The sequence below is a fragment of the Anopheles arabiensis genome, chromosome 3 (assembly GCF_016920715.1).
Source record: "Anopheles arabiensis isolate DONGOLA chromosome 3, AaraD3, whole genome shotgun sequence".
Taxonomy (NCBI): Eukaryota; Metazoa; Arthropoda; class Insecta; order Diptera; family Culicidae; genus Anopheles; species Anopheles arabiensis.
In genome coordinates, this window is record NC_053518.1 from 13,485,967 (window position 1) to 13,498,457 (window position 12,491).

General features: G+C 41.4%; 2 protein-coding genes across 4 annotated transcripts in view; both read right to left on the reverse strand.

The window, feature by feature from the left end:
- The window catches only part of LOC120905065 (polypeptide N-acetylgalactosaminyltransferase 5), a 76,063-nt gene that overhangs the window by 30,901 nt on the left and 32,671 nt on the right, over positions 1-12,491 (reverse strand). The gene's annotated exons all lie outside the window — the stretch shown is intronic.
- Positions 4,099-5,438, reverse strand: LOC120905066. Its single transcript, XM_040315735.1, has 2 exons — positions 4,393-5,438; positions 4,099-4,311 (listed from the first exon to the last, which is right to left on the reverse strand). The coding sequence occupies exons 1-2, from the start codon at positions 5,062-5,064 to the stop codon at positions 4,138-4,140; spliced, it is 846 nt and encodes a 281-aa protein (XP_040171669.1). The 5' UTR covers positions 5,065-5,438; the 3' UTR covers positions 4,099-4,137.

The following is a 12,491-nucleotide window of genomic DNA, read 5'->3' on the forward strand; positions in this document are numbered from 1 at the left end:
ATAAAACATACGTTTCGGAAAAATAAAAAAAATCATTTATAAACTAATATTTAAACACAAAAAGTTAACAAAATACTAGAATTAAGGAGAATTACATTAGAACTAAAACTAAAAAAGAATTATTTTTGTTCGAATAAATGTAGAGGAAAGCGGAGCAAAATGGACCTGTTAAGGATTTTGGTTTGTATCTTATTGGTTAACACTGTTATTTTGACGACAATCGATGCTTCAACGCCTTATTCATGAAAAACAATCAGAAGTTTACGCATTAATAACAAATATAAATGAACAAAATGAACGAATGAATGAATGAATGAAAGAATTAACGTCAAAAGTGGTAAGAATGTATTGTGCTGGGTAAAATGGACTTGTTATGGGGCAACATAGTCTTACACATGTCAATTCACATCAAAACAAAGGAGCAAAATGGACTACAACATTGGAATTTAGGGCTTTAGATTAAGCTCTTGCATTTTGATAGACTTGTGAGAGAAGAGATTAAAGTTTAATATTGAACTGTTAATAATTTAGTAAAATGCTGGAATATTTCAATAATTCACGTGTTGTCAGTAATTTTTCTTGTCGTTATAGTATACATACAATTAAGGTTTATTTATGTAAAGCTAGTGTATTGTAGCAACCTTTGCTTATACCACAGCCTTATCATGTTGCGTCTGTCAAAACATAAAGACCATTTTGCCCCAAGTGAAACATTTTACAAACTTTAAACATTAAAAAGTTTACATTAAATTGAAATGGTTACTTTTTTCACGTAAATTCCATGTAACTGAAAACACATTCTTTTTTTCTGCTTGAATTTTTTTGCGTTAAATTCTTACGAAAGTTTGTTTACGAAAGCTTGTTTTTCAATCATTAGAAGTCATTAAAACCGTTTTAATTTTCCAATAATGCAGGTGACCATTTCGCCCCACGTAACCAATTTTACCCCAGGTTCCCCTAATAATTGAACGATTCGACCAACCTGCTACCAGCAATGTTTGCTTTATTTTTGCTAGAGTTTCCAATTAGAATCGATTCCATGAAATTTGTGATTTGTGAGGCAAGTTGCTTGCCATCGAGCACAATTCGAGCTGCCTCAATTAACACGACTATTTCTTTAACGCCATTTTCATGCTCGATAAATTGCTCGCTACTTTACTAAAGCTGACTTTTCCCTTTTTTTTCATTCCACCGCTTACCCACCATCAGCCCGAAGCCATTCCTAATGCTTGCGCGATACTATATAAATGTTTATTGTAATGGTAGCGCAAATGCCATTCGCGGCGCATACTTTGCGAATGCTGACGAACGATAAAATAAGATTGTCGCGTTTACGCCTAAGAGCTTCTCGCCGTCTTGCACCTCACCTCGTTCGTCCTGCAATTCAGCCGTTCACATTGGGAATCGTTCACGAAAGTCAAAGCATGAAAAAGACACACTTACATACATACACACACCAATCTCCCGCAAAAAACTGACAAAACACTTTTCACTTTTCCCCCGCCACACTTCACTCCCGCGATGGTCTGCGGCCGTGGAGGAAAGCATCTTTTATAGGCGAGAATGAAATGAAAATCGAACGAAATAAATCTTCCACCACCGTGCACAGCAATCTATCCAGCGGCAGCCCGCCGTCCCGACCATTCCCCCACGGAGTCGGAAAATCGTCGCAAGTCACAATCGTGCAACAAATAAAAACACCGCGCACTGTACCGTGCCAGCGCAGCCGATGCCAGAAGTTTATGGTGATAAATTTTATTTAAAAAGATGAATGGTTTTGCGTACCAACGCAAACACACACGCAAGTACACACAGCTCGCTGCCGTCCTTTCGGACGGAGGCTTTATCAGCGGGGAATTGTTGAGGAGGCCACCTCAACTCATCAATGAAGGACGAAATTGAAATAAAATCGTTACACACACAGCCTACAGCTGGTGAAAAATGCAAATAAAATGTTTAACGCGCACTGCGGGCCCCGGGAGTGCGGGGTGTGTGCAAACGGGTGGTGGGGTCCGCTTGGTAGAACCGGCCGCAGGACCACTGCTGTCGCTTAGAATGGTGAGCGTATAAAATTATTATTAAGTTGCATGGCTACCCCAACGACGACAACGATGAAGGCAGCGGCGGTGGAAAGGCTTATGTTGGTGGCAAACATTTTTATGTTTGCTTTCAATCTTATTGCGAAAATAAAATAAATTCAAGTAACGCAAATATTCAATCGCTGCGCCACAGGTTAAGAGGCAACGGGCCTTTTGAATAAACAGTGTGAAAATGTGATGCGTGATTGCTTTCGTGCTATAAATATGAATGATTTGTACTGATTAATTCGTCAACGGTATAATTCCGTTACATGCACACACTTTAAGCGTGTCATAAATCAGGATACTGAGGATAGACATATAAAAGTGTATATAAAAATCTCACAGTACTTCGTAATACGTTTTCCAAGCCAATGTCAGAGTCATTTCATTTTCAATCCATATTTATTATAGCTAACGTTGCACATAAACGAATTCAAACCCTCAACAACTAACTCAAACCAAATGTTTACCCAAAGCTGATTGCTTGGTAGTGTCGCGCGCAGAAATCTACGTTAAAACTGTCAAGTTTTTTTTTTGCTTTTTAGTGTAAAAAACGCCAGCCAGCTTCAAGAAATAAGTTGTACGTGTGAGTAATAACGACGAAATCCATTCGCTTTTTTCCATTCGCTGTGACACGTTCTTTCACTCCGTGGAAACAGTACGGAAGTGGTAAGTGTGGGGAAAATTGTCAGCGATTGAAATGAGAGAAAATAAACGCTTTGCACAGCCCACCTCTTCGTCTCCAGAAATGGCTTCACCCGTTCGCTCAAGCACCTCACCTCTGACAACTCATTCATTTCCATCAACCGAGAACGAAACTCTTGACTTGCATTTACCGGTTACGTTTTCCAACTTAAGAACGGTATACCGTGTGGCTTCCTCCGAATAGAGCTGTATGCCGTTGACGTTTAGGCGACACCGAGAGGAGAAGGAGGAGCAAATGAATTTCATATCGTTTTTATGCTCTAATTCGCTTCTCCACCACTAGCGACACATTGCCTTGCTTAACTTTTTGTGTTCGTATTCTCGTTACGGCGTGGTACGGCAGATCGTTGGAGCTTTTCGTGGATACGTCTAACTGCAAATTAGTGAAAACTGTCCTTAATGCAGCAGGATGAGCATTTTCATAACGAACCAAAAAAAAAGAAGCTTTTCAATCGAATATTTTACGTCTTGTCAAGTCAACGCTATTTTAGACAGGCTCATTGAAGGAAAAAAATATAGGCAAGTTACGTCATGCTGTGAGATGATGATACCCAACGCTAATGAATAATGAGCATGAAAATGCGATTACTTGCTCGCACCAATACCATACGATCAAAAGAACACCGTGCTGGAACGGGAGAACGAAACCATGCCGAAGGACGGGGCAGCATGGAAGAAGCGACATAAAATCAACTGTCAAAGTGAAAAAGAAAAGAACATTAATTAGATTGGCATTCTTGGACACTGTGGATGAGAGCCATTTAACAGCAGCGCTACCGGTAAGCCAATCGGTCAAGCGTCCGAAGTACATTACATTGTCATTTTCTAGCCGTAATTATTTCCACGAAGGACCACTTTTTGTGTGCCGGTGATGCGGCACGGTGGGAAATGATAACTTCATTTTTTATTTTTAAATTAGAACAGTGACAGTGTCGCGCAGACGCTATTTACGATCAACTTTTAATTCATTTTCAGTGTTACCTTTGCTCGCTTTCGCAAGTAAGTATAGGTCCCAAACGTCTTATAATGACGATAGGGATTGGCTATTTTAGCGTATCTGTTCAATGTTCAATAAATGTACTTAAATGTACTAACTTACTTCAGAGGCTTACAGACCTTCCATAGAGCGCTTCTACATTGTGATTTTATCATTTATAACAAGAAGTTGATGTCATAGAAATAAATTGTAACTATTGGATCACTCAGTTAATTGCGCGTACTGAATGTGGGAAATAATGATACCAAAAAAAACCCCAGATATTCACCCAGATTCCCAGATTATCCTACAGTTAAGAATGTATATCTAGCCAATTTATTTCTGTCAAACTAACGTTAAGCTTTAAGCGTGTCATCAGGGCGTTTTCGCCGTCAGAGGAAGATTAAAATTGGTGATGACGTTTAAAGAAATACTGGACGGACAGATCGAGGGATGCTGCTTGGAGACCAGCAGGCTTCCGCTTCTGGGTGCCACTACGAATGTACCTCCGGGGAATAACGTCATACCACCTGTTTTATACGATTCCAGCTAAATGGCCATGAAAAAAAAACAAAACATATTACATTTTACAAAATGCTAAACAATTTAACCTAAACCACGCGAGCTTACGTAAAGCATGATGCTGTGGGCGGGCGCTTTCGCTTTGCCACCATTGTATCCCCGTTCGCTCACTTCCCGCACGGCCACGTTATACAGGTTCGGCACGAGGGTGTCCAGCCGACGCCGAACGCTCGGCTCGATCATGCGTGTTTCGTTGGCCCGGCGCACTTCACTCTCCGTCAGCAGATCGTGATAGACGGTCACCACGAACGGGACCCGGTTCACCAGCTCCTGCTTGAGCGGTCCAATCCTGTAGTACGGTTTGCCACCGAGATCGGTATAGCTGCACCGCAGCTTAATCTCGAAGAACGCCGTCCGGGGCGTCCGCTGGCCGCACAGTGGATCCATCTCGGTCAGCAGGTTTTCAAAGTCACGATCGCGATCGCTCTTGTTCTGCAGCCGCTCAATATCCTTCCAGTCTTTGCCGAGCGACTGCAACCCCTCCATGATCCGCATCGTTTCGCGGAAAAAGGCGAGCGGATTTTGGCGATCCTGGGAATTTTGCAGCGCTTTCAGGTCGTCCCGCAGCTTCTTGAACTTGTCGACGTGGCCCTGCAGCGCTTTCGCCAGTGGCACCACGTCGGGAAGTGGCGGCGCTTCTAGCGCGTAGAAGCTAACAATACAACCTAGTAGAACTAGCAGCGCTATCAGCCCTCGGCAGGCAGACCGGCGGCAGAACATGATGGACGCGCGGGAGGGAACACAAACGAGCGCACTTCGCGTGAAAATTCAACTAACACTGTAGTGGCGGACAAAACGCACCGTGTCAGGCCACAGATTCTTCAAGCATTGAGCTCCGGCTAGGAATTGGAACAAATCGTACAAACAATCTGCATACACATTTACCAATCAAAGTGTTTGCGCAGGTGTATTAATTCTCGCTACTCGAACGGGCCACATCAGACATTTGAGAAGGTTTTGGGACGGACACGTCAGTTGAAAAAAACCCTCGCGTTGAAGAAAGATTAATATTTTAAGAAATGGCCAATAGTTGTTGAGAATTTAAATCTAAATCACAGTTAAAGTAGTGAATAATACAATTATTTCCTCCACCACTTGCCACAAGCCGGGAGGATGAGTGGTTTTATTTTACTAAAGTGCTGTGTTGCGGTGAAAAAAAATGTTTCACTCACATTTTACACGGAAAAAGTGTTTGTGAACAGTGTGTTTGTTCAAGTGAGCCACCATATTCAATTTCCATCCATGTTGGCTGTAGTTTTGAATTTTCACTTATTTTTCACCGTACGATAGTTTGCAGCATTCTGTCATTACAATCTCCCATTAAATTATTCATAAATCGTGTTAAATGGCTAAATTAGAAGTGATGCTGCGACGAATGTGGTGCAATATAATCGTGTAAGTACTCTATGCTTCAATCTCTCTCTCACTGGTGATCGTTGATTGCTTGACACCTGGTTGCACTGCAATTAAAAATTCATCGCGCACATCACACAACGCCTAACCGTCGCAATAAATTAGTGTCCCTAACATCATAAATGCATCACTCATCCATCCGCAAACCACTGTCAAAGGGCACCGGTGGAATGAAGTTAATTAAACAACCGTTCGTTGCGAACTGCATTCCAACCACAGTTGTACCGTGCTTCTACAACCTTTGCCTCGTTGCCATGGAATCTCTGGCATGTATATCAAATCATGAAAGGCGTCACACAATTTAATTTAGCCTTCTGAAATGGATTTGCTAATGCTAGTTTCCTTGAATTTAGATTTCGAACGTAATTTTCACAGGAGAAAATGATAACACATTTAACATTTGAATGGAGCGTCTGCAACATACCACTATAATGTTTAACACAAAAGTATGTCAAACAGTTAGTTTATGTTGAATGCTTACAAGTTCACAAAAACTACGCCCTCTGTATCATATCTTTATCGCGAGGGAAACCTTTACTAAAATTGTAGCAATATATAGCAATAAAACGAGTTTATAAGCTCACTGACTGTGTGAAGAAAAATATTAAAATAATTTTAAATTATACAGTCTTTCATACCTGTTTGGCCCGCGGGAAGCTTATTACCGCAGCTAGCCCGACAGCAAATCGTGCTCACCCAAGCGCAGCCCATTGAGTGCCATTTAAAATCCATTTTCATCGACCGAATTAATAGTCCACCCGATGATCAGGTGTGATGGTAGAATTGGAAACATCGACAAAAATGAAGAAAAGTTGTAACAATGCTACTGTGTTCGCTGTCTTTACCAGAGTTCGCTTGTATTTTCCTTTTTTTTCTTTTGCTACTCACAATATCTTCCAATACACTTCCTCGTAAGTCAATCGAGTTAATGCCGCGGAATAATCAACGATCAACGCTGATGATGTTGATGGTGCTTGTCGGTCAACGGAGGTAGGAGTGGTGTTGTAAAAAAAAAAGCAAATGAAACATTTTCCACAGTTGCGGTTCAACAATACCATCTACCATTTCGTTTTCCATAAACGAATTTTGTTGGGTTTATTCCGATTGGGTATCATTTTTTCAATCGTTATTGAACCGATTATTTATAAGATGCCTTCTACGAAATCTTAAGGTATGCTTGATAGCAAAAATCAGTAATACCACTGATTTGAAGCTTTTATTTTTGACCATAAATCAAGTAAAAGTGTGTGTATTTTTGACTGAAGCAGTGTGTGCAGTTTATTTACTAAAGTTTACTTAGTGTAACTACAGTTAAAAAATATTTCTCCTGACTAAAACTTCAAGATAGCTTAACTTAGATATTAATTGTAAAATACCAAATAAGCTTAATTGGAAAATATTGACATATTCGTTAGTAGTTGCTGGTTTAGTATGATACTTTTGGAGATGTTCCGTTCCCGAACAATTCTATACCTCGCTGAAAGTGTCTATTATATGCCTGAACAAATCTACAACGCGCTGAACATGTCTATATAATCCTCGAAAACCCTGTACTATGTCTGAAACGACTCTTTACTTGAAAAGTTGACCGACCCCTGGCATACAGCATTCCAGATTTCTCATTTATTTTGAATCATTTCAAAAAGTGCTTCGATGATAGAAAGAGTTACACTTATTATCACTTAATTGAGAATTACTATCCTTACTTCGCTAGCCATCTACCTATCTTTTAGTAAATGAAGAACGGTAGAAGCAAAAATACATCTCACTTTGAAAAAGTGCTTATTGTTCTACTCACACCTATACTCTTAACACTTTGACCGCCAGCCTGACGTCACAGTTTTTGAGTGAGCACGTAGCGCATGGCAAGAGAGCGATGAGAGCGACAGTTTCTCGGGCCATTGTTATCACTCTTTTGTTTCATTGCGATAAGCGGCGTAGCACATGTCGTTCTCGTTCTCTCTTTCCTACCTCATTCGTTCTCAAGAGAATCACTGAGCGTCAGATACAAAGCTGAGTGGTGAGCAAAGCCGTCATACGAAATCATATGACGCGGCGCTTAAAGTGTTAAACAATCCTACGTTCAAACAATGCAGCACGTTTTTTTAGTTTTCTCATTCCGGAAGGTGTCCGAAACTATGCCAGGGGCAGCAGTCCAATACACACCCTGCCCCCTTTACCAACCAGATGATGGTGGAGAATTTCAATTTCCATCGCAATTTCTAATGCTCGAAACAAGATTTTTGCCAACTTGAGGTCTTCATCAGCGTTGACCTGCGTTACTCGCACGAGCGGCGCTGTACCGAAACCTTCTGGCAGTGGACCATAGTGGTCAGCCAGCGATGCCTGCGCTCTATTCTTCTCGACTTTACGCCTCACTGTGCTGTGCACCCTTTTGCATCAACAGCTGGGAAAAGTTTTGATTGAATTTTTGTCGACTAGCTAGCAACGGCGATGGCCAGCAGAGGCACCCAACCCAGCAAAACACGCGCCCATCCCGGCAGTGGGTTGAAGAGTGGAATGGTTCTGTGTTTGCCGGTGACATCTGGCGGGAAATGAACTGAACCCGACGCCCGGGTGGGAGTTAAAACCCCTCTTCCATCGTCCCCTTCCTGTCCGAAAAGGCAATCATGGGAAAGAAAAGAAGGTGATTTAAACGAAACATTGTTTCCCCACAGCCGGCAGACAGGCAGCAGGCCAGTAGGTCCGCCGTTGCCACCACTACGCTACGCTGGACTCGCTCGGAAGTGTTTGCCCAATTTCCAAAGCACAAAGGGAAGGAGGCATGAAAAACTTCACTCATTTTGTCTGATCGCGCGACACCCATGCCCCCCCCCCACACCCCTCATTTGCCTTCGGTGAGGTGAGGCTGCACCGGGAAACAAGATGAACTTTATGAAGCAAATCCAATTTGCAACCCGTTGATGGTAATTGACAATCGCCCGAACGATATTTCAGAGTAAATTTGTCAAAAACGGGCCACTGCAGCACTGTGCCTCGGTGTGTGTGTGTGTGTGTGTGGTTTTGTGCTGCTTCGATCGTACCAGAAACCCGTGCTGTTTCGGTCTTGCTCGGGCAGGAGGAACTGGTAAAAGTTTTCGCACCTCTGCTCACACAATTCTTGGCGCTGGAACTAATTAAAGAATACGATCTTGTTAATTAACGGAAGCGGCCTTTTGCAGTGTGCGCGCGCTTTTCGTTTGTTCGCATTTTTAGGATGCTACAAAAAATGGTTTTATAACAAAAGGTGGTACAGCACTTACAGCAGAAGCAGGCAAGCTTAATGTGCCGATGGGATCGCTTAAACATTTTTAATGAGCGAAATAAAACCATCGAGTGTGACTGTACAGTATTGCAGACAATGCTTTTGGACTTCTGAACACTCCTCTACACTCATAAATGATTCGCGCAGCATAAGAGTTTGCATATCTTAACATTCATAATTACACATTGATTACTTCTGATGGTCCCTAGCCCATCTTCTGAATACCAGACATACAATCGACATGACTCTTTAGTTGTTCTTCTTGGGAAACATTATTCAATAGCCTTTTTTAATACACAGCAATGAGAATACAAAAAAAGAAACACATAACACTCACCATTTGATACATTTTATCTCATCATGCTCCAATGACGATCAATACCGACAGTAGACAAACGAATAATTGATAACGTCTTATCTGGAGCAGCCTTTGCCAAGAGATAAGTCTTGATCAGTAAAGCTCCTATCAATCGCATGCCATCAGAACAAAGCCGCTCCTTCTCAACCAATGTCATCCTAATACCGTGTCTTGCTGTCTGTCTTATTTGATCGGAGCCGAAACAAGTAGAAATAGCGGTTGTATCACCCGACAGTTAAATTTTATGGCAACAGTTATAAAGTTGTCATTATCAATTATGTAACGACCATTTCTACCCTATTATAAACACTGTACTTTGGGGGAAGAGAGAAGAAAGATGCACGCACCAAGAAGAATGCTTTTGACGCCATTAAAATGGTCATAAACGATGTTTTGGTGTTGCAATGTAAAACGATGTACAAATTGTGCGGAACTATTCTACTTTGAGTCTTTTCTAGTTTTATACAAGTTCTGTTCCTGTTGCTTTGTTTTTGCTCTTTATTTTTCTTCTTTGTATTCATTATGTTGTTGTTGTTTTTTTTTTGTTATCATTCGCCCACCCACCTTTCCGATTAAAAGCAGACAGTGCAAGGAGATCCATTTCGACCGTTAGTCACCTGACCAACGCTTTAGACAAAAAGGAAAAGACATCCCTTACTTCACCGCCACCGATTTACGGTTTTACACTCTCTTTCTCTCTTTGTTTCTGTCTACGGGGTTCTTTTGTTTAATCTTCCCCTTTAATGGTGTGCCGCCCCCTTCGCCACGGTTGCCTCCTCCGCGGCGATGTAGAATTTTACGCAATGTGGGGTAGGGGGGTGAAATTATCATAATTTACTCGCCACCAACCATTTCGCCGCTGCTACTACGCGGGTGTGTTTTATTTTGTGGCTTGATTGTTCTGGAAGTTTGCAACGTTTTCCCGTAAACCAAGGTGTGCGGGTTACGAGCTTTGTCGTTTTATCTCAGGCACCTTGCTCCAGCAGGAATTTATGGGGTTTTTCTTCTTATTCTTCTTCTTCCGTTATCTCACAAACCTCGTAACCCTGTTGTTGTGTTGGGAAGGGAGATGAAACCATAAAGTACACCCCTGTAGCGAATCATTCACTTCGCAATATTTTAATCCTTTTTTAGAACAAACCAAAAATGCAAAGGAACATAAAGGCCAGCAGCATCTTGTATTCAGTGCTAGTAAGATAACATGAAGCTCTTTTGTTTTGAAAGGATTTGATTTGATAGCACTGAATAATTATTACAATCATTAAAAGATGCACACGCATGGAGATGACCTTTTCATACTGCACACAGCTTACAGAAAAAAATTCACAAGACGTATTATTGCCGCATTGTAATGTTTCTATTTTGTTCCTTTTGTGTGTACATTGCTGTGATATTTTATTTTTTTTACTTGCATCATTCTCTATAGTTTCCTTCTTGATGATGAAATAAAATATTAATCATGTTTTCAATTTCATTGTGTAATATCCTGGAGATTTGACTCCTTGTTAGACCATAGTGACTAATTTGTCGGATAAGACTGTACTGACAACACCTTTAGCCTTCTGTTTATTCTTATGCCTTTTTGTGCCTTTGTTATTACTTCAATGTTTAATTCGAGTTATTACAATTGATAGACTGTATTGTTTATTTTTAAATTTTAAATAAATTTTTAAAAACAAATAATGGATTATTTTCCATCATTGCAAACATCAACAGAATGTTTACAATATTCCACTCTATCCCTTAGAAATATTCCACCAAATGATTGAACTGTTCGACTATAATGTGATTTAAAACCTGTCATCTCAGACTGTTAATAAGTATCATTTATTTTAGAAACTACAGTATAATTATACGCTCCAAAAGCTACATACATGTACGTACAAAAACACTTTGCCAAACCACGTACATAAATTCATCTATCTGGCATGTCCTAACGCTGGCATGGCATAACGAAACAACAAGAAGCTAAGCATACAATAAACTTAACACTATTTCGCTCATTAGCCATCTTCCAACTAGCTACCAACACATTCGTTCGTTCATTCAAGTGTTTTGGACGGGCTTTGAAGTATAATCTCCAGTCTTGCATTCATATTGAAACAGCACCCATACAGCTTCCTCACATTATGCACCGGGGCTTTGAAAGCAACAGTTAACAGCATCCTTGGGGGTGGAGGGCGTGGGGGAGTGCTTATAGTAGTCGTTTTTATCATCCAGCCAGGTACAATCATAGTCAGTGCCCACCAGCACTGTTTGACGCACAAATTTCTTCTCGTTTCGACGCACTCGAGAGTTAAGAAGCCATGTTAGCTTTGGCCAACAACCATGGTGCTACCGGACCGGCCAAGAATGATGCGCTGCCGGTTCGCCGTACGTTAATGTAGCGCCCCCAGTGTACCCGCCCCCGTGTAGCTGAAACGGTGGGCCGCTCCGGAAATTATGCATTCAATGTACGTTTATGTACGTTTATTTCCGCACTAATTAAAAGGCAAAACATTTGCGCGCTTCTCGAATTTGCCACCCACTAGCCACCTAGCATTGAGGCAGCGGGCACTCAGAGCGGGATGATGACGGGTGGTGGCGACAGGACGCAGGCATGCATTTTGCGTCAAGTGCAGTCGCACACTAACTTGATTACGCGTCCAGTGCAGCACGACCAAAACACAACCAGGACAGCGGACCGGTGCAACAGTTTATTCTCGAGTGCCTTCTCCACTCTCGCGGAGCACCTTTAATCCTGCCTGACCGCTCCTGGGTGCATGTGCATAAAGCATAATAGCGCTACAAGTTGCAAAGCTTGCAGAGACGGTAAGCCACTCACACAGCGACACAGAGCCAACCGACACGGCACAGTGCGAAAACATAAAATGTCTTTCGTGTTTATGTGTGCCTTTGTGACACGTGAAACGTGTTTTTCTCTCTGTGTGTGTATGTTGTTTTTGTGTTGAGCATAATATAAAATAGGAACGATTTAATTCATTTCCATGATGTGTATGCTTTCATTAACAGAAACTGTGATTTTTTCAAGTTTCTCGACTGTTGCAAGCACCTTTGCAGTTAATTGTGTTCATTCAAGTTTTAACTAACACAACTTACAAAAGATAGCAT